This window comes from Artibeus jamaicensis, unplaced genomic scaffold (assembly GCF_021234435.1).
Source record: "Artibeus jamaicensis isolate MK-2021 breed Jamaican fruit bat unplaced genomic scaffold, CSHL_Jam_final contig_1803, whole genome shotgun sequence".
Classification (NCBI taxonomy): Eukaryota; Metazoa; Chordata; class Mammalia; order Chiroptera; family Phyllostomidae; genus Artibeus; species Artibeus jamaicensis.
Genome location: NW_026521356.1, coordinates 674,924 through 691,762, shown reverse-complemented (window position 1 = coordinate 691,762; position 16,839 = coordinate 674,924). Strand labels below are relative to the sequence as shown.

Here is a 16,839-nt window from a genome sequence, read left to right as displayed (position 1 = left end):
TCCCACCGGGAAATGTACCAGTCATATCTGACCAGCCTGGTCCAGAAAGAAGGGGGTAGTCACAGGCAAAAAGGACAACGCAAACACACAAAGAAAGAGAGTTTCCCAAAACAGGAGCTTCCCAAGGGCTAAGACCATGTGCACTGAAAGTTGTCCATTTCTGCCACCTCACCACAGATGGCCTCTTCAGCCCCAGCTCAAGAAGCCCAACTTTGGGGAAGCCTTTGGGTGAGTATACAACAGGCACAAGCAGGATGTGAAGGTTCCCTTCATAGACATCCAACATGGCCAGTGACACTGGGTCCCCTTCTCTGTCACACCCATGTCTTATGTTTTTCTGAGATTCCAAGGGACAGGGTGGCCAGCTCCTCCCCAGAGTAGGTGTTAGATCCTTCCATATCCCCATCTCTACTTTCCACCCGACTAAGGAATTTTTCTAAAATCCCATATTCACCCACTTCAGCATTTCCTAAATATTATTCTTAATTTTATGATTGCATCTTTCCTAGCTTTTTTGCAAAACAAATCTACTCCCACCTGAAGGCTGATAGTTAATATAAAGCATACTCCTGTCCTCGGGGCAATGTCTTTATGACACTAACCAGCTACTATTGATGTTAGCTTTTTGTTGGCCAAGAGGAAACTAGCACAGGCAAGAATTAAGACAGCATGAGAAAGATTGCCTAAAGATAAGAAAGTAAATGAGGGACACCATGATTCTAAGCACATAATAAATATTCAAATATGTGCTGAGCAGATGAATAAACATACTTGTGTAAGGCTTTAAAAGGGATGAGTAAGGATAAAAGTTCTCATAAATGAGTATTTATTCCCAGGCTTTTGTATTTTTTTTAATTTTATTTATTTATTTATTTTTAGAGAGAAGGAAAGAAACATCAATGTGTGGTTGCATCTCACATACTCCCTCCTGGGGACCTGGCCTGCAACCCGGGCATGTGCTCTGACTGAGAATGAAACCAGTGATACTTAGGTTTGCAGTCTGGTACTCAGTCCACTTAGCCACACAAGCCAGGGCCTAGGCTTCTGTATCCAAATACCAGTCCTTGGTTTGGTTTGGTTTTTTAATTTGGGAAGGGGAAAATCAACACAGAATCACTAACTTTCTATTTTGCCAAGTAAAAATAGTTTAATAAAACTATCATCTCTATCAATATATATTCATAAAATGATAGCCCCTTTGACACCAACAAAGAAGGAAGGGTATATGCACAGAATAAGGAACAGTCTTTCCAAAAGAGAATCATGAGCATATTGGATAGGGATCATAGTTGTACATTATAGAATCCCCTTCTGGCTAGTTTAAGCACAAGACACTATAATATAGAGTCTAGATAGTTCACAGAAACATTGGAAAGGTTGAAGGAACAGACTCTAAGCAAAACTTCCCCAAGCCACAGCACAGAACCAGGGCACCGAGGAAGCTTCCAAGTCAGGACGGTGCTGCCACAGTTGCTGGCTCCTGGACTGCAGCTCCTCAAAAATAAGGGAGTCTCGTGCCCTGTTCAACCCCCCTGTTCAGCTGAGTTCAGCTGACTCACAGAAACTAAACATATCTGGATCCCCATCTGCCAAGGAATCCAGGAAATGTGGGTTTCCTTTTCAGCCTCTGCAGTACAGGAATGTGTGTGGGGCTGGAGAAGGAACTTAGAAAATCAGTTCACTCCTGTTGGTGAGCTTTTGTGGCAGTCTCATGAAATATGTCAAGGTCTAACCCTGACTGTGCAGGGATCAGAGGGATATCCTGAGGGATGTGTGAAGTCATACTTCATTGAGATGATTCTGAAGGTCAGGGAATAACACCAACACTTGCCGAGATCACGACTCTTTTTGGGAAGAGACTTTGCTGCCTGGGGCCAGAGCATTAACAACACCTGGCTATAATAGAAATCTGTCATGTTCATGGCTCTCAATCAACTTCTGAATATTTTTCCATATTTGGGAATATTTGCATGTAATGAATCCTACCTCCCCAATATTCAAGTCAGAGTTCGACTTTGCAGACTCTGCAGCCAGGATTCGGCATGCAATCAGAGTGCTGCCAATCTGATTGATGCCCATATTTGAGATTCATCCAGAAATGGGTAGCGTGAAAAAGCAGGCAGTACAGTGCATGGAGTTTCCATGTTTGCTGACATGGATGGCAGCAGAGGCCTCGGCTTCCAGAACCAGTGATGAGATCTGCAGGGGTGGGCAGGAGCACCTGCAGTTCCTGAGACCTAGTGCTCACTGGTGCAGGCACAGTAGTACCTAGTGTTCACTAGTGCAGCACCAGTTTCTCCCACTTGGGCTAGTCCTACAGCACAGTTTAGGGCATCATTGCTGGAAACAGTACCTCGATTTTACTTCTCCATTACCTCAATTTTACAGCCTTCCGAGTTATTATTTATCTTTGAGAGTAAAATCCTCTGATTGCCTCAGCCAACCATGGTGAAATCTGTTGTCAGCAGCCGAGAACCCACGGAATGTGCTGGATGACCAGGAACACCTGACTGAATCCCTGGCCTCTCCATCACACTGCCGTGTGAGCCATTTCTACAGCAGAGAGGGTCTGCCTGAGCCTCCTCCATGTCCTCCTTGCGTCACATGGAGTGCGGAAAGGGATGGAAGGAAAGAACCCTTCTCTCCATTGCCACCATTCCAGGAGCTCCTACAGAACAAGTATGCTTTCCTAACACTTTTAGCTTAACTTGTGCATGTAAATACTTTTTATGCTATAAATTTTATAAACGCTAAATACTGATCAAATATTTCTGATAAAAATTGAGAACATTTTCACTATAAATTGAGATGTGTTATAACTGTAAACTACATATGAAATTCCAAATACTTTAAGAAAAAGAGAATGTAAAATATGCCATTAATAATTTTTTATTGATCACATATGGAAATTATAATACTTTGAATATATTCTGCTAAATAAGATATATTATTAAAAGTGACTTAACCTGTTTCTCTTTACACTTTTTGAGGTGACTACTAGAAAATATAAAATTGAATGTGTGACTTCACTCTATTTCTGTTGGTCAGCACAAATCTGGATACTGGCATGAATGTCACTCAGCAGATAAACAGGGTGCCGAGCACACGTTACCTCTGAGCACGGGAGTGTCTCACCCTAAAGACCTGACCTCTCCTGCTCATTCTCCTCCCAGCTCTAAACACAACAGGAATAAGTTTAGGCATGGGCTTCTACAACATGCATGAAAGCAGAAGTCACAAATTTACTGTTTTTAGGAACTAGGCAGATAACTGTGGAGAGCAGGATCAATAAAATGGCATTGGTCCAATCAAGATAGCATAAAGTACATAAAACAAAATGGAATCACTCATGTCAACCAAAGATGGCTATCAGTCACCCATGACACTTTGATTCAAGAGGAAAACTACCAAAGTCACACTAGATACATCTGGCAGGAGACACACCCAAGATATCTGTACATGTGATCAGAGTAGCCATGTCTGCAGAGTGGGACCACCCATGGATATAGGCTCCTGGGCCAATTCTATATTCGACAGCAAAGATGCCAAGACATTTATTTAAAAGACCCAGAAAGGTAGAATACACCACTGTTAAGGTATAACAGACAAATTCCAGACCACGGCTGAGACAGCCAAGCTCCACACACCAGAGCGCTGCTCCACCCCATGCTGAGCTCCCTTTGGAATCGACCACTGAAGGCTCTGCCCTGCTGGACTGAAGACTTTGTCTGCCCTGCTGTCCACCTGACTGTAGAGAACCTTCTATGCAAGATACTGCCACTCCCTTGCCCACTGTGCTGTCTCCCACACCTGCAGACTGAGACTCTGGGACTTGGATTCATTATCCCCCCTTGATTGTGTGTGTGTGTTATAATTCTCTTAGATTGTTAGAGTGTGAGTAGGATATTAATGTGTGTTGATGTTCTACTTTGACTGAACCTGCATTCAATAAATGCTGAGTGAAAAGCATAGTTACTTTGTGTGACTCTTGTCTATTCTTTGGTGCCAGGCTGCTCAGCAGGCAGCTAGCCCAGCAGTTACCCAGCTGACATATAGGAAAGTCTATGTCACCAACATACGCTGGTGACACTAACCTATCAAGAAAGAGCTGGAGGTAAGGCCACAGGCAGTGACGAATTGCTCTATTTAAAGGCCATATGCAAAGAAAAATCTCCAAGTGTATGTCCCCTGGGTCACCCCTGTGCCATCTCTGCACAATGCTATGAATTCAAAGAAGACCCTTGGAGAGCCTGTAACACAGCTGATTCATTCTAAGACTGCAGCCAGAGAAATGAGAGCTGTTCTAATTAATGCTATGGCCAGGCCTGAGCGCTAAGTCTCTTAATGTCCCTAGAACATGTCTCAGCTGTAAGTGACAGCAGATACACGCAAATCAGGTTTGATTTGGGAAAGGCAAAACCCAGCATACAGGGATCAGACAGCCTGCCACCTATCCCAAGATTTCCAAGCCTCCCTTTCCTGGCACTTCCACTTCCAGCCCCTTCTGAGGAATTAGGGAAGGGAGGAGCCAGAGGCATCAGTCCCATCACAGAAACCCTCCTGGCCTTTGTTCACATTCCCAGAAGACTTAAAACTCTTAAAGTGATTTCTTCATGGTCAGGGAAGAACACAAAATAAAGATGCCTTTGGCTGGTGTGGAAAGCAAGGACGAGATGATGGGAGAAAGGGGGGAAACTGTGTTGAAATTCCAGGGTGGAAATGCTCTTGGCAGACCAATCCTGAGCCAAGTGCAGGGGGAGGAGGCCAAGGTACCAACCTGGCGTGGCTGGCAGCCCCTGGTGGGATGGGAGGGCTAATGACAAGGGTGGGGGAGGATGGATGGAGCTAAGAGAAGAGGGAGAAGGTGGAAGGGCCTCACTTGCTTCCAACAGAAAGAAAAGTGAACCTCCCTGATTTACCATGCTGGACCCTGACAATTTTCAAACTGGAAGAACAACCTACAAAATGCTCCCTCCAACCTGCCCCTCTCAGTACAATTTTACCAAATAAAATCATTTATACCCACAACCCAATGTATCAATCCGAGCAAAATACAGCTAGTAACAAAGAAGAGCAATTTTCATATTTTATTATACAACATTGTTCATCATAGAAAAAGGCTTAATGTTTTTAAATTAAATACAGAAGCAAATTGTTAATGTTGCCAAAGAGATTGTTCACCTGCCCTTGAAAAAGTTAACACCTGTTTGCAAACAAAAGAATGCTAGAGTTAAGTCAAACTCTTTGTTCCCTCTTCAGGACCCAGCTATCAACTTCTTTTCTATATAGTGTCTAACACATAGTAGGTGCTGAATAAAATATTTGTTTGACTGGGGGCAGGGGGTTGTTCTTTAATCTCTTTGTTTCCTGACCCTAAACTGGATCTTGATTCATAAGGTCAAATCCCCACCCATCCATTCCTAGGGTAGCCCAGTGTCTTTGCGTAGCCCTTGATATATAACATTGGTTTTAGAAACACTTGCTTGAGGGGAATGACAGAGGGTTTCAGAGAATGAAACACACAAAGGCAGATGCAGTAACAAAGTAGAGAAAAGAAGATGCTAAGACACAGAGTCACAGAGAGACAGATTCAGGGATGAAGGACTGCAGCAGATTGTGGCAGCAAAATGAAGTCACTGAGACTTAAAACTCACAGTTTGAAATAAAGACATAAAAGGTTGGGCAAGAATGATAATCTTGAAGTTTCCTTTCAGCTTTGATGTTTTATAACAGACATAACGGCAGAGAGAGAAAGACAAGGCAAGGATAAAAAGACAAAGAAAGGCAAAGGAGACAGGTGGACAGCTAGGTATGATCGATCTGGCCTTGAACCCCTGTGGACCCTCACCTCGCACCCATGAGGCCAAGCTCCTCAATGCCTCAGCCCTCTGTGCTCTCTCTTGGCTCCTACCCTCAGTATAGTCACCATCTCCCCCTCCCCCCACCCAAAGGCCTCTGAATCAGGTTCACATGTCCAGCACCCTCACTGCTCCAGCCCATACTCAGCTCCCTCTCTTCTCGACCCCTGGAGCAGTACAGCTCATTACGCTCCCACATCCCCTAATCACAGGATACACAGGGTGGGGCGAAAGCAGGTTTACGGTTGTTCCTAGGGAAAATAATACAATAACTAATAAATAATAACACAAGAGTAAACTCTTCCGCTACTCACAACTGTAAAGCTGCTTTTCCCCCACCCTGCATGCATTGTTTTAGAGTTTGCCCTCAGCTTCTACGAGCCCATCTTGACTCCCACGAGAGAACTGTAGGCTTGTCAAGTCTCCTAATTCTCTCATTTATTCCAAGATTCCGCATGATACCCAATCCAACTTTGGGTATCACGAGGTGCTCGGTGAGAACTGTGAGCTGACCAGTCCCCCAGGCGTGCCAACACCGCAACCTAGCAGTCCATTGGTCTATTAAATAGCTTTCCCCAAGCGCAGCCAAGTGAGGCCATCTCCCGTCCTCCTGCGCCCCCTGCCGTCCAGGAGGGGATCTGCATGCAGGACAAAGCGGATCACAAGGGAGCTCCTGATCCTGAGAGGCTGGCGGGTGATGGCAGTCTAGCCTCACAGTGGCCATAGGCGTGGGGATTTTGATGAGGTCGGCGGGCACAGCCAGGAACAACAGCTATGTTCTCCCTAGGTGTCCGGGCACACCCCTGTTCGTAGAGTGCTGCGGACCGCCCTTCACCCCGGGTGGTTGGGCACTCAGAGCTTCTCCATCTCCAGCTCCAGGCCCTGGCTCTCCCAGGCGCTCCCGCGGACCGGGGCTGGGCTGTCGACCTTCGTCTGGCTCAGGTAGTTCTGGATGACAGAAGCGCAGTCCAGCCGCTCCATGAGGGTCATGAAGTAGTGCAGCTCCTGCAGGCTGCCGTTCTGCTCCTCAAACAGCTCCAGGATGGCCGCCGCAGGGCTTCGCTGGCAGGACAGGAACCTGGTCCCAGGTGTGGGAGGAAAGGAGAGGAGCCAAGAAGCACTGCAGTGAGAACCACACCCTGCCCCCAGCTCTGGTTCTCATCCTGCTCTTGCTGCCTTCCAGGAGACTCAAGGTGGCGGGGAAGAAGGGAGGGCCCAGGACTTTGAAATCTGAGATTGCAGTGGCTCAAAGGTCACTCCTCTCTAAGCCTCAGTTTCCTCTTCTTACCCCGAGGGCTTGAGAACCTGAGGTGGCTTGCAGCTCTGATCTGTAGTTGCCCTCTCTACTTCCAACAGCGACCCTCCCCCCCACCCCACCACACTCTGCTTTCCTCTTTCCTCCCTCCCAGGCCCCAACATTCTGCCCACCACTGGGGAAACAGTTGTTCTAAACCATGGCTTTTACCAAGACCCTCCCCTGCTCAAAAACCTTTCAGAGTCTCTTCTGCCTGCTCACCAAGCTCACACCCCTGATTTTCCCACTCATCCACCACTTGGCCTTGCCCTGTTTTTTTTTCCTCACCTTTCCTTCCTGCTCCCATCCTGAACCTTCCTTCTTCAGGCTAACCATTTACCACTTTGCAAACAACCTGCCCACAAACTCTTGCTGCTCCTCGCAAATAGAATGGCCAACCTCCCTTCCCATCTCCCAGGGGAAGAAGACCATTCTGCTCTCACGACTTCCTTTAACTATTTTGTGCCTCTATCCACTTTCAACTTGCTCTGCAATATAGGATACAAGCACTAAGGCTCAAGGAGCACTTGCCTTTATTCTGTTAAGCAATTTGTATCCCTTATTAGAATGTGAGCTCCTGGGGGCTAGGACCATTCATCTTGTGTCCTAAAGCTTAGCAAAGTTCTCCAGGACATTGTAGGTACTTGATAAATGTTTAATAAATGAGTGATTTTAAAATTCATCCTGTTTCCAGCTGAACCCAGCTCTAGTCCCATCTCCTAGGTGAGTTCTTCCCTGAGCACTGCACTCACAGTCTGGGTTCTGGGGCTTAGCCCAAAATTGTTCTACTGGTTTCTCTTGACAGAGACCATGGCTGCATTGCCCCCATTATTGCCAACATTTATTAACATTTGCCAGGCACTCAACTGCATGCCTTATACACATTGTTTTACAGTCTGTACCTCGGGGTACAGCATGTTAAGCATTCATATGTAACTTACATGTTAATTGATTTATGTTTAAGTTTTCATTGAGCACCTGTTAGGAGCCAGGCATCATTCTAGGCTGAAAATATAGTGGAAAAGGGAAAGACCTGCCCTTTTATGGACAATATGGTAGATGGAAGTAGCCATTCTCTTCCTTTTAAGTTTCTTTCTTATCCGGCGTCCTAAGAGCCCCCCCTTCTCTCTCATCCACATACTCGCCCTTCTTACCGAATCTTCATGCCGCAGAGCCCCAGGTGAGCAGCCAGTTTCCTCCAGTCATTGCCTGTGATGCTGTTTGGCTCCAACAACATCTGCAGCTGCTCAAAGAGCTCGGGGGGCAACCTGAGGAGAACCCAGGAAAGGGTGTTTTCAGAGGGGAGGGTCAAAGACTCCCAGTCTGCTTCTACACATTCCCAAATGCCACAGGCTCTGGGAGGGAATCCCAAACACCCCTCAGGCAGCAGCCCGAGCAACCCCTATCTCACCTGTTGCATGGAGGCGGCTGGGAGACAGGGGGTGGCACTGCCCAGGATTCCTCCTCTGATACCTGGAATCTGAGGATTTCCATGTACTTGGTCTCCAAGCCCTGCGCCAACAGAGGTGCCAGGGACACACTTAGGGATCAGAAGACATCTAAGCAAGAAGCTGGGGAACCTACCTCCATTTCTCATGTTGTCCCTCAGCCTGTCACTCAGGGCTACTTTATCAGTAGATGCAACCCACACAGGACCCCCACCCTCTGCTTCTCTGACCCCAGAACCTTCAGCCATAAGTTTCTGTGCTGTGGTTTTTGGGACCTGGGGCATGAAGACCAAATAGAGTGCATCCTAAGATGCCAGGAGATGTCCTGGGTGGGGTCCTGGGACACTGAACTCAGGCATACATGTCCCCTTCCCTCCACTCCACCTTTCCTTGATTTCTCCTCCCCAGCTGACACCCCTGAGGGGTATTTGCCTGCTCTCCACTAAGATGCCACCAACCCTCATTTCTTCATATCTTCCCTAAGAGAGTGGGATATCTAACTCCAATCCCACCTAATGAAGACGCCTTCCTGGCCACTCTCCACACTGAAGATATACATCATCTCTCAGGTGAAGACAATCAGCTTAGAAAGAAACCACATCTCTTTGATGCTCAGATTCCCCTGGGTTAAGAAGAGGTTTGGTTCTTTTACCCTCCTACTGGATTCATCCATGAACAGACAAGAGTCAAGGATGGGGAGTAAGTTGGAGGCCAGGTACCATCTTCGCCTGCTCGATTATGTGATTAGGGCCGTACTTACTGAGCACCAGATTCCTCTCTCACCTTGTCCAGCACTCCCCCCAGGCCCTAACGTTCCATTGCCTCAGCTCCAACTCACATCTTGGAAGGTGTGCATGGTGACAATGATCTCATTGGTTAGTGCTGAACAGTCCTCATTCTCATTGGCTACAAAAAGGAGAGTATGTGGCAGGTGACAAAAGAAAAGTCCTGGCGTAAGAGCAGGAGACCTGAAAGGGGCTCTACAGTAGGGCCTGGAGAGCTGAGGAAGCTGGGCAGGACACACCATCTCCTCTCTGTGAACAGGTCTGTGTGCGTGGCCGAATGCGGAGCTGCAGAGCTCCAGGGTGCCCAGGTAGGGAGAGGAAAGGAGAGGTCAGGAAGTGGGCTTGGGTGCCTAGACTACCTGCTTTTCTCCGGAAGCAGAAGGAGCGGAAAGGGCACTTTCCATGCCAGATGTGGAGATGGGGAACTAGCTGGCAACTGCTGTCATCCACATTCTCCCAACCTGGGGAGGTGACAGAGAACAGAAGGTCTCAGAGGGCGGGGCCTTCCACGGAGTTTAAGGAATCCTGCTCTGTGGCGGGTACTATGCAGGGTACTGTGCTGAGGGATGAGGAGGGAGCGAAGTCAAGAGGGGGGTCTCCAGTGAACGGGAGTCCACAGAGCCTGGGCAGGAGACCCTGTGAGTGGTCTTCCTTCTACCTCCACATACTTCCTACACATACACAACACGCAGACCCCCCACCCTTGCACCCTCCCCTCCAAATCCCCCGCTCATCCACTACCCCCAGAAACTCCACGTCTGTGTGCCCATACAGATGCCCTAGGTCCCAGGGGCAGTCCCCACAGCCCATGCCACACAGGAAAGGGCCCAAGCAGAGAAGGCTGGGACTCCTCCTCCACGTGAGCTCCATCCAGGTGGAACAATAAAAGCGTCCTCCTCCCTCCTGACTGTGCCACGTCTCTCTTCCCTTCCTCCCACTCTGCGTCACTTTGTCCTCCCGGGGAGGAGGCGGGGCTGAGTGAGCCCCAGAGAGACGGAGGAAGTGGGCAGAGCCTGGGGCCCCTGGAGGCAGCAGCGGAAGCCAGAGGGCCCCCCTTGGCGTCTGCCCAGTGGTCTCTGAAAGCAACCTGAGGCGCTTAGATTTCTACCCCAGTGGGAGGCCCAGACCCCTCCCTCACCCTCAGAGATGTACTTGAGCTTTAGATACTGGTCCCCTCGGGCCCCAGTGAAGTCGAAGAGCTGGCATGGCCCACGCAGGCGGCCACCATGGGGCTGCTCATTGGTCAGGGCCCACTGCAAGGCGCAAGGTGTGTTGTTGAGGAAGTAGACACGCAGCTGCAGGTGGGTCTGCCCTGGTGCCAGTGGTGAGCAGAACACTGCCAGCTGTAGCCACTTTCGAGCTTCTTGGCCTGCTGGTGCCTCCAGCACACAGGTGTAGAGGCTGCAGAGTAAATGGGAGAGAGTGACAGAGACAAGCACATAAGCCATGCAGTTCCTGCTGTGCTAGAGGCCTCTGTGTGGCCCTTCAAGGAGCCTGGGACAGCAGGCCGGGATGTGCAGAGGGAGTAGGTGGAGGTGGGGAGTTGGTAAGGGGACAAAAAGTGGGTCACATTCAGTGACCATCACAGAGTATGGGAGAAGAGCCAGTAAACATCCTCCAGCACAGGACAGTGGGCAGGAGGGCTCAGGGCCACCACGCTTCAGAAGGGTCCCACAGATGGCTGGTCCTGCTCTGGTTAACGAGTGTCAGGGAAGTGAGAGGAAGAAGGGCCTAAGACAAGAGGTGAGATGGCTCTTAGAGCCCCGGAGGAGACAAACCGCCCTAGACAGTGGGGGGATAATCCTGAGCAAGGGCGCAGGGCATAGACAGACAACCTTAGAGAGACAAAGGTGGGGAAAGGACAGGTCCCCTCCAGAAAGAGGACGGGGGTAAGTCAGGCCCTTCTAGACAGGCAGAGACCATGGGCGGGGGGGTGGGGGCAGTCCTGGACAGGGTTGGAGAGACACAAGCTGTCAGAGACTCCAGGACAGAGGGATCAAAGGGACACAACAGGACAGGGGATTTGCAGGCCATCTGGGACAGATGAAGGGGCAAATCTGTACAGAGAAATGAGGATGGGCAAACAGGAGAGAGGGCAGAAGGGACAGGCCGATGGGTTCGTGCCTACCTGAAGTGGGAGAGGCTGATGCGACACTCGTCCAGGGAAGTGTGGGCCCCTGACTGTCCCAGGGGCTTCCAGGCCTTAGCTTCGAGCAGGTTTGTGTCGCTGCTGTAGGTGTGGGTGTGGCCGGGCTGCTGTGCACAGTGCTTGAAGGTGAGGGTGCAGGGCTTCAGGAAGGAGGCCCCGTGGGGTCCACACGCCACCACGGGGCTCACCAGCGCCTGGGCTCGGGACAGTGATGGGGCATCCGACAGGTCCCACACCAGGATCAGTGACACCCGCTCCTGGCGACCCACAGCCACAGCACCTGGGGAGACAGAGACCTGGGAGGAGCCTGACAAGCAGGCACACCCAAGCCCCAGGGAAGGCCAGGCCAGAGCTGGAGGGGAGGGGGGCAGGAGCCCAGGGTAGAGGGTGCCCACACGGGAAGGCAGTACAGGTGGAGATCAAGATGACTGTGAGCTGACAAGTCACCTGCCCTTCTTACAGGGCTGCCACTAGCCCTTCCAGGGTGTGTGTGAATTTGCAAAAAATGCTCTTCCTCCACTTTATTTTCCTTTATTGGAGGATTGTCATAGCATACTGTTCATTAGAACAGGGCACTTTACTTCCACCTGCCAGGAAGTTGTCACAAAAATATACAGTATATTCATCTTTGGAGTCAATAAAGTCATACTAAAAGTACAAATAATTTTCAAAATTAGGAAGATGTCTATGAATGACGCACCCTCCAATGTACAACACTCAGTCTGAACAACTACATGGTGAAAAGGGAGCTGGGGTGCTGTTACCTGGCGGGATGAGCAGGGAGATGCCTGTGTCCTTGAGTATCAGGCAGCCGCCCCGGTGATCCACCTCTCGAGCTGAAAATACTAACAGCTTGTGCATCAGCTGACGGATGACGGTGTGGCCCTTGGTGGGCATGTGCAGTTCCTGGTAGAAAGCAGCCATCTCCGACAGGGTGGCTGGTGGGCATGGCCTTGAGGACTCGCTTTCTGGTAGGGGCAGGGGTTCAGACACTGGCTCCTCTTGCCTATCCAGCTTCCAGAAAGCCTGCAGCGTCCAGCAAGGACAGTGCCATCGAAGGCACTGCACCAGAAGGAGGACACTTGCCACCAGAACCCCCACCAGCAGTAGGAACTGGGCAGGTTGGAAGGAACTCTGCTGCAAGCACATCTGCCTGGTCACTGGATGCAGCCAGCTCCCCTGCTCCCCTGTAAGAGCCAAGGCCAAGGGCAGGACAGGGAAGGAGGTCAGTGCCTGTCTAAGACTTTTCAATGCTGTAGAGGCCAAGACTTGGCTTCCAAATGACTGCAATGAGAGAGCAAAGCCCGGTGTGCTCCGAATACCCAGTCAGATGAATTCCTTTAACAGAACTTCACCCATTTCTCTCTTACTCAAGAACCAACCATAGCGCTTCATGACCTAAACATCAAATTTAACTCCCCTGAGGCAGAAAGAGCTTGGGTTTAGAGGATGTGAATTCAAATGCCACCTTGGTCACTGGCTGAGTGTGCTTGTCATGTTCATTAATGTACCTTGGTTCCCTTGTCTGTCAAACTATCTACCTTGATCTACAGAAGCCAATATAGGAAAAAATCTTATGTGGAAAAACAATTCACAGGGAGCTACAATCCTCTGGTCTCATTAATGTAAATAACAAAACCATATATATGTATAGATACATATTTATAAGTGTATATATGGGGGTGGCAAAAGTAAGTTTACATAATACAAATAAATCATACAATAATTAATAAATAAATAATACAAGAATGAACTGTTTTTTCATACTCACAGCTGTGAACTGACTTTTGCCAACCCCAGATACTAAGTTACAGAGAAAGGTCTGGAGTCGTGCTGTGCAATGCAAATACAATGTGAGCCACATGTGTAAGTTTAAACTTCCTAGCAGCCAATTTAAAAAGGTTAAACAAGGAGACATTAATTTTAATAATATATTTTACTCCATATATTCAAAATAGTATTACTGTGACAAGTAATCAATATAGAATTATTCATGAGATATATTTTTCATCCTTTTTTCGCAGTAAGTTTTTGAACGCCGTGTGCATTTCACACTTACAGCACATCACTGTTGGGACTTGCTCCGTGTCAAGTGCTCAGCGGCCGCAGGTGCTAGTGGCTCCTGTCTCGGACATGCAGGTCTGAGAGGACAACCCCCAACACATTCCCAGTGTGCTCCTCAGTGACAGAGACGAGAAACTGAGAGGGCGGGAGGTGTAAACCAGCTTTTTTCAACTGTCTTTTATCTGTTTCCTTTGAATTTTCAAACTAGGCATGTATTTTATATTAACTTTGCAATGCTTTTTAAAAGCTGTTACAAGTGGAAAAAAGTTACCTTTCAGTGATTCTGAGGATGGCATGAGATCATGTGAAAAGCATGTGTAGGTGATAAAGCCCTATCCAAATATGCCTGTTCATTTATGCCTCCCCCCGCCTTCTGCAGAAAGGCTGGAAGGGAGCCCACAAGGATACATGAAAATATAAAAGTAACAAAAGTTAAAAAGTGAGCCCTGGCTGATGTAGCTCAGTGGATTGAGCACGGACCTATGAAGCAAAGGGTCGCTGGTTCGATTCCCAGTCAGGGCACATGCCTGGGTTGCAGGCCAGGTCCCCAGTGGGGGACACATGAGAGGCAACCACACATTGATGTTTCTCTCCCACTCTTTCTCCTTCCCTTTCCCTCTCTCTAGAAATAAATAAGTAAAATATTTTTTTTTAAGTTAAAAAGTGAAAGCAAAAAGAGAAAAACAAAGCTGGCAGCCTCCAGTGAGGCTGGAACGAGGCAGGGGTAAAGCATAAATTGACCACCTGCTCATCTGGCTACCCAGCCACCCACCGGCAGCGGGGAGGCTCACACTGGGACCTGGGCCTTCCAGCAGCCTCCTGCACACATGTCAGCTCCTCCTGAAGCCCTCCAGAAACTGCTGCCTCTCCCTCCCCTGATTTCCAGTACTCTCTACTCCAGCCAGACTGAACTCCTCACATCTCATTAATTCTTACCTCGGACTTCTGCTCATACTGCTCTCTTTCACTCCTCACCTGTGCTCCCTACCTGCCTTTTAACCTCACCTGGACCCCTCCTGCTCAATAAAGCCCCAGCCCTACTCCCGCTCCTGGCTCAGCAGCCCTAGACAGCCTCATGCCTCCAGAATCTCCCTACGCTGCGGTCCCATCATACTCAGTAACTTTTGGTCACGTGTGTTTTTCCCCCCTCAAATGAACATTTTCTGAGGACCAGCTGCCTACCAGGCACTGCGAGTTTAGTCTTCCTGAAGATGGCATCCTTTTCAGCTCTCAAGAAGCTTCTGGGGGAAAGGGACTCATTCACTACATGGCAGATTCACAAGTGTCTGGCATCTGATGCTCCCCACTCCCTACACTCAAACCACCCCGGGGAGCTGAGGCCTTGCCCAGCCCCCCCCTCCCTCACTGCCCACCTGCCTTCTTCCTTCCTTGGGACCCATGGAGCCTAAGCCCCGTTCCTAGCTCCTCCCAGACAGGGACAGAAGCTCCTCTGTGTCCTGAGGACTGAGGACGGAGGATCTGTCTCCCTGTGTCCTCCCTGAAAATGAAGACGGGAAGGGAAGGTGGGGCACTGTTCCCTTTGTCACAGGGCCCAGCTGTGCAGATGGTGCTGCCGGCCTTTTTCAGGCACACGAGTGAAGCGGGTGAGTTGGCAATGCCCCGCATCTGGTGGGAATGGGGCCGAAAGAGATGAGAAGCTTCCCTTTACATCCCATCCATGCCTTTGAGTTCTTCCACATTAAAGATCATTGGGATTATAACTGTAATAATAACAGCTAACATGTACTCTGCACTGCAGTGTTGAAGCACTCTATGCGGCCTCTCTAATTCAATCCTCACTGCAGCCTTGTGAGCTAGGTGTTCCTTATGTTTCCATTTCACAGACAAGGAAGCCAACTTCTCTCCCCACAGTGAGGACGGATGGGAGATTATTAAACCACGACCGAAGACAGGAGAATGAGCGGGGATGACAAGGACTTCTGGAAACACTCCCTTTCTCTTCCTGCTTCTTGTTTTTCCCCAGGTCTCTACTTTTCCACTTTTAGTAGAAATGAAGTTGGAAGAGAAGTAAACAAAAATAAAGTAAAGACAAACAGAAGAAACTAAAGGCACATCCTTGGTTCCACAGTGAGATACAACCCCCCACCCCCGCCCAGCGAGGTACCAGCAGCAGGGATGGGACAGCCCAAGTGAAAGAAAGGTACAGCTCCACTCTGGCTTTATAGCACCACCTTCCTTGTGCTCCAAAGACCAGAGTCCAAATCCCTTCCACCCCATTATGTGGCACAGCAGAGTCCCCTTGCCCAGCCTCCCACACTGGACCAGTTGGTATGTACTGCTTCCCAAAGACTCACTGGGCTTTTCAAATGGATCCCACTCACTACCTGGCCTGGAGCAGGTCAACGCCTCCACCAGCTCAGCCCTCATCCTCCCACACTGACAGTTGTCCTCTCCAGTCTGCCTCAGCACCCCCCCTCCATCTTCCCCTGTGCCCCAGGAGGGTCCTGAATTGACAGCATGGCCGCCACTACATCAATGTAGACTGGAGCTTCACAACCCCATGCCTGACCCCAGTGTCAGCCCCCAGTTCCCGAGATGCAGGTCCTTTGGAATGCTGCCATTACCTGTCCCTAGGGAGTCACCTCTGCTAGCACAAAGATTTAGGCTCCTGCTGCAAAGCTCTGCTCATCTCCTTTGAGGAAATTCTCAACCCATCTCCCACATCACTGGCTCTTACCATGCCTACTCAACCCTAATAGATTTCCACTGATTGAAGGACATGAAATGTACCAAGATGGAAGAGTCCAAACCTCAGTCATGGGTAGCATTCATCAGCATAGCATACATGTCCACAGTACACAGAATTACACCCCTGGTCCTCACACCCACTGGGCAGTGGCCATATCCCAAGCCCCTCTGCCTCTCCTCCAGCACAGAGTCTCTGGCAGCCTTGGCTGAGCTGGCCTGACTCCTCCTGTAAGCCCCAGGTGGCCCCAACACAACCTCAGCTGCCCTAGAGGCGTGCTTACCTTACCATGCAGGTGCTCCCAGAGGCTGCCTGCTTATTTAGAAACAGTACTTTCTTCCCTGAGAAAAATAGAGGTCAGCCAGCCCCGTCACCAGGCCAGCAGACCAGTGCAGGTGGGTGGAGAATCAGACAGGAGTGGCCCAGGGCTTCCCGGCAGAGTCCTCCTCCCAGCCGCCCCACATTGGTTTGGGGAAGCCAGTCCCTGACTGTTGGCAAAGTCCAACCAGGGTGGGGGAGTAGCCGAGGATCCCA

At 49.5% G+C, this 16,839-nt stretch overlaps 1 protein-coding gene across 2 annotated transcripts; it reads right to left on the bottom strand.

Moving 5' to 3' along the window:
* Window positions 1-5,116: 5,116 nt before the first annotated feature.
* On the bottom strand, window positions 5,117-16,653 carry UNC5CL (unc-5 family C-terminal like). 2 transcript variants are annotated; one of them, XM_053670893.1, is made up of 9 exons: window positions 16,589-16,653; window positions 12,299-12,721; window positions 11,514-11,814; window positions 10,524-10,786; window positions 9,745-9,846; window positions 9,439-9,506; window positions 8,564-8,664; window positions 8,307-8,420; window positions 5,117-6,936 (listed from the first exon to the last, which is right to left on the bottom strand). In XM_053670893.1, the coding sequence occupies exons 2-9, from the start codon at window positions 12,681-12,683 to the stop codon at window positions 6,711-6,713; spliced, it is 1,560 nt and encodes a 519-aa protein (XP_053526868.1). In that variant the 5' UTR covers window positions 12,684-12,721; window positions 16,589-16,653; the 3' UTR covers window positions 5,117-6,710. The 2 variants fall into 2 exon arrangements, with proteins under 2 accessions (XP_053526868.1, XP_053526869.1); XM_053670894.1 differs by lacking the exon at window positions 16,589-16,653 and having other exon boundaries at window positions 12,299-12,742.
* Between the last annotated feature and the right edge of the window lie 186 nt (window positions 16,654-16,839).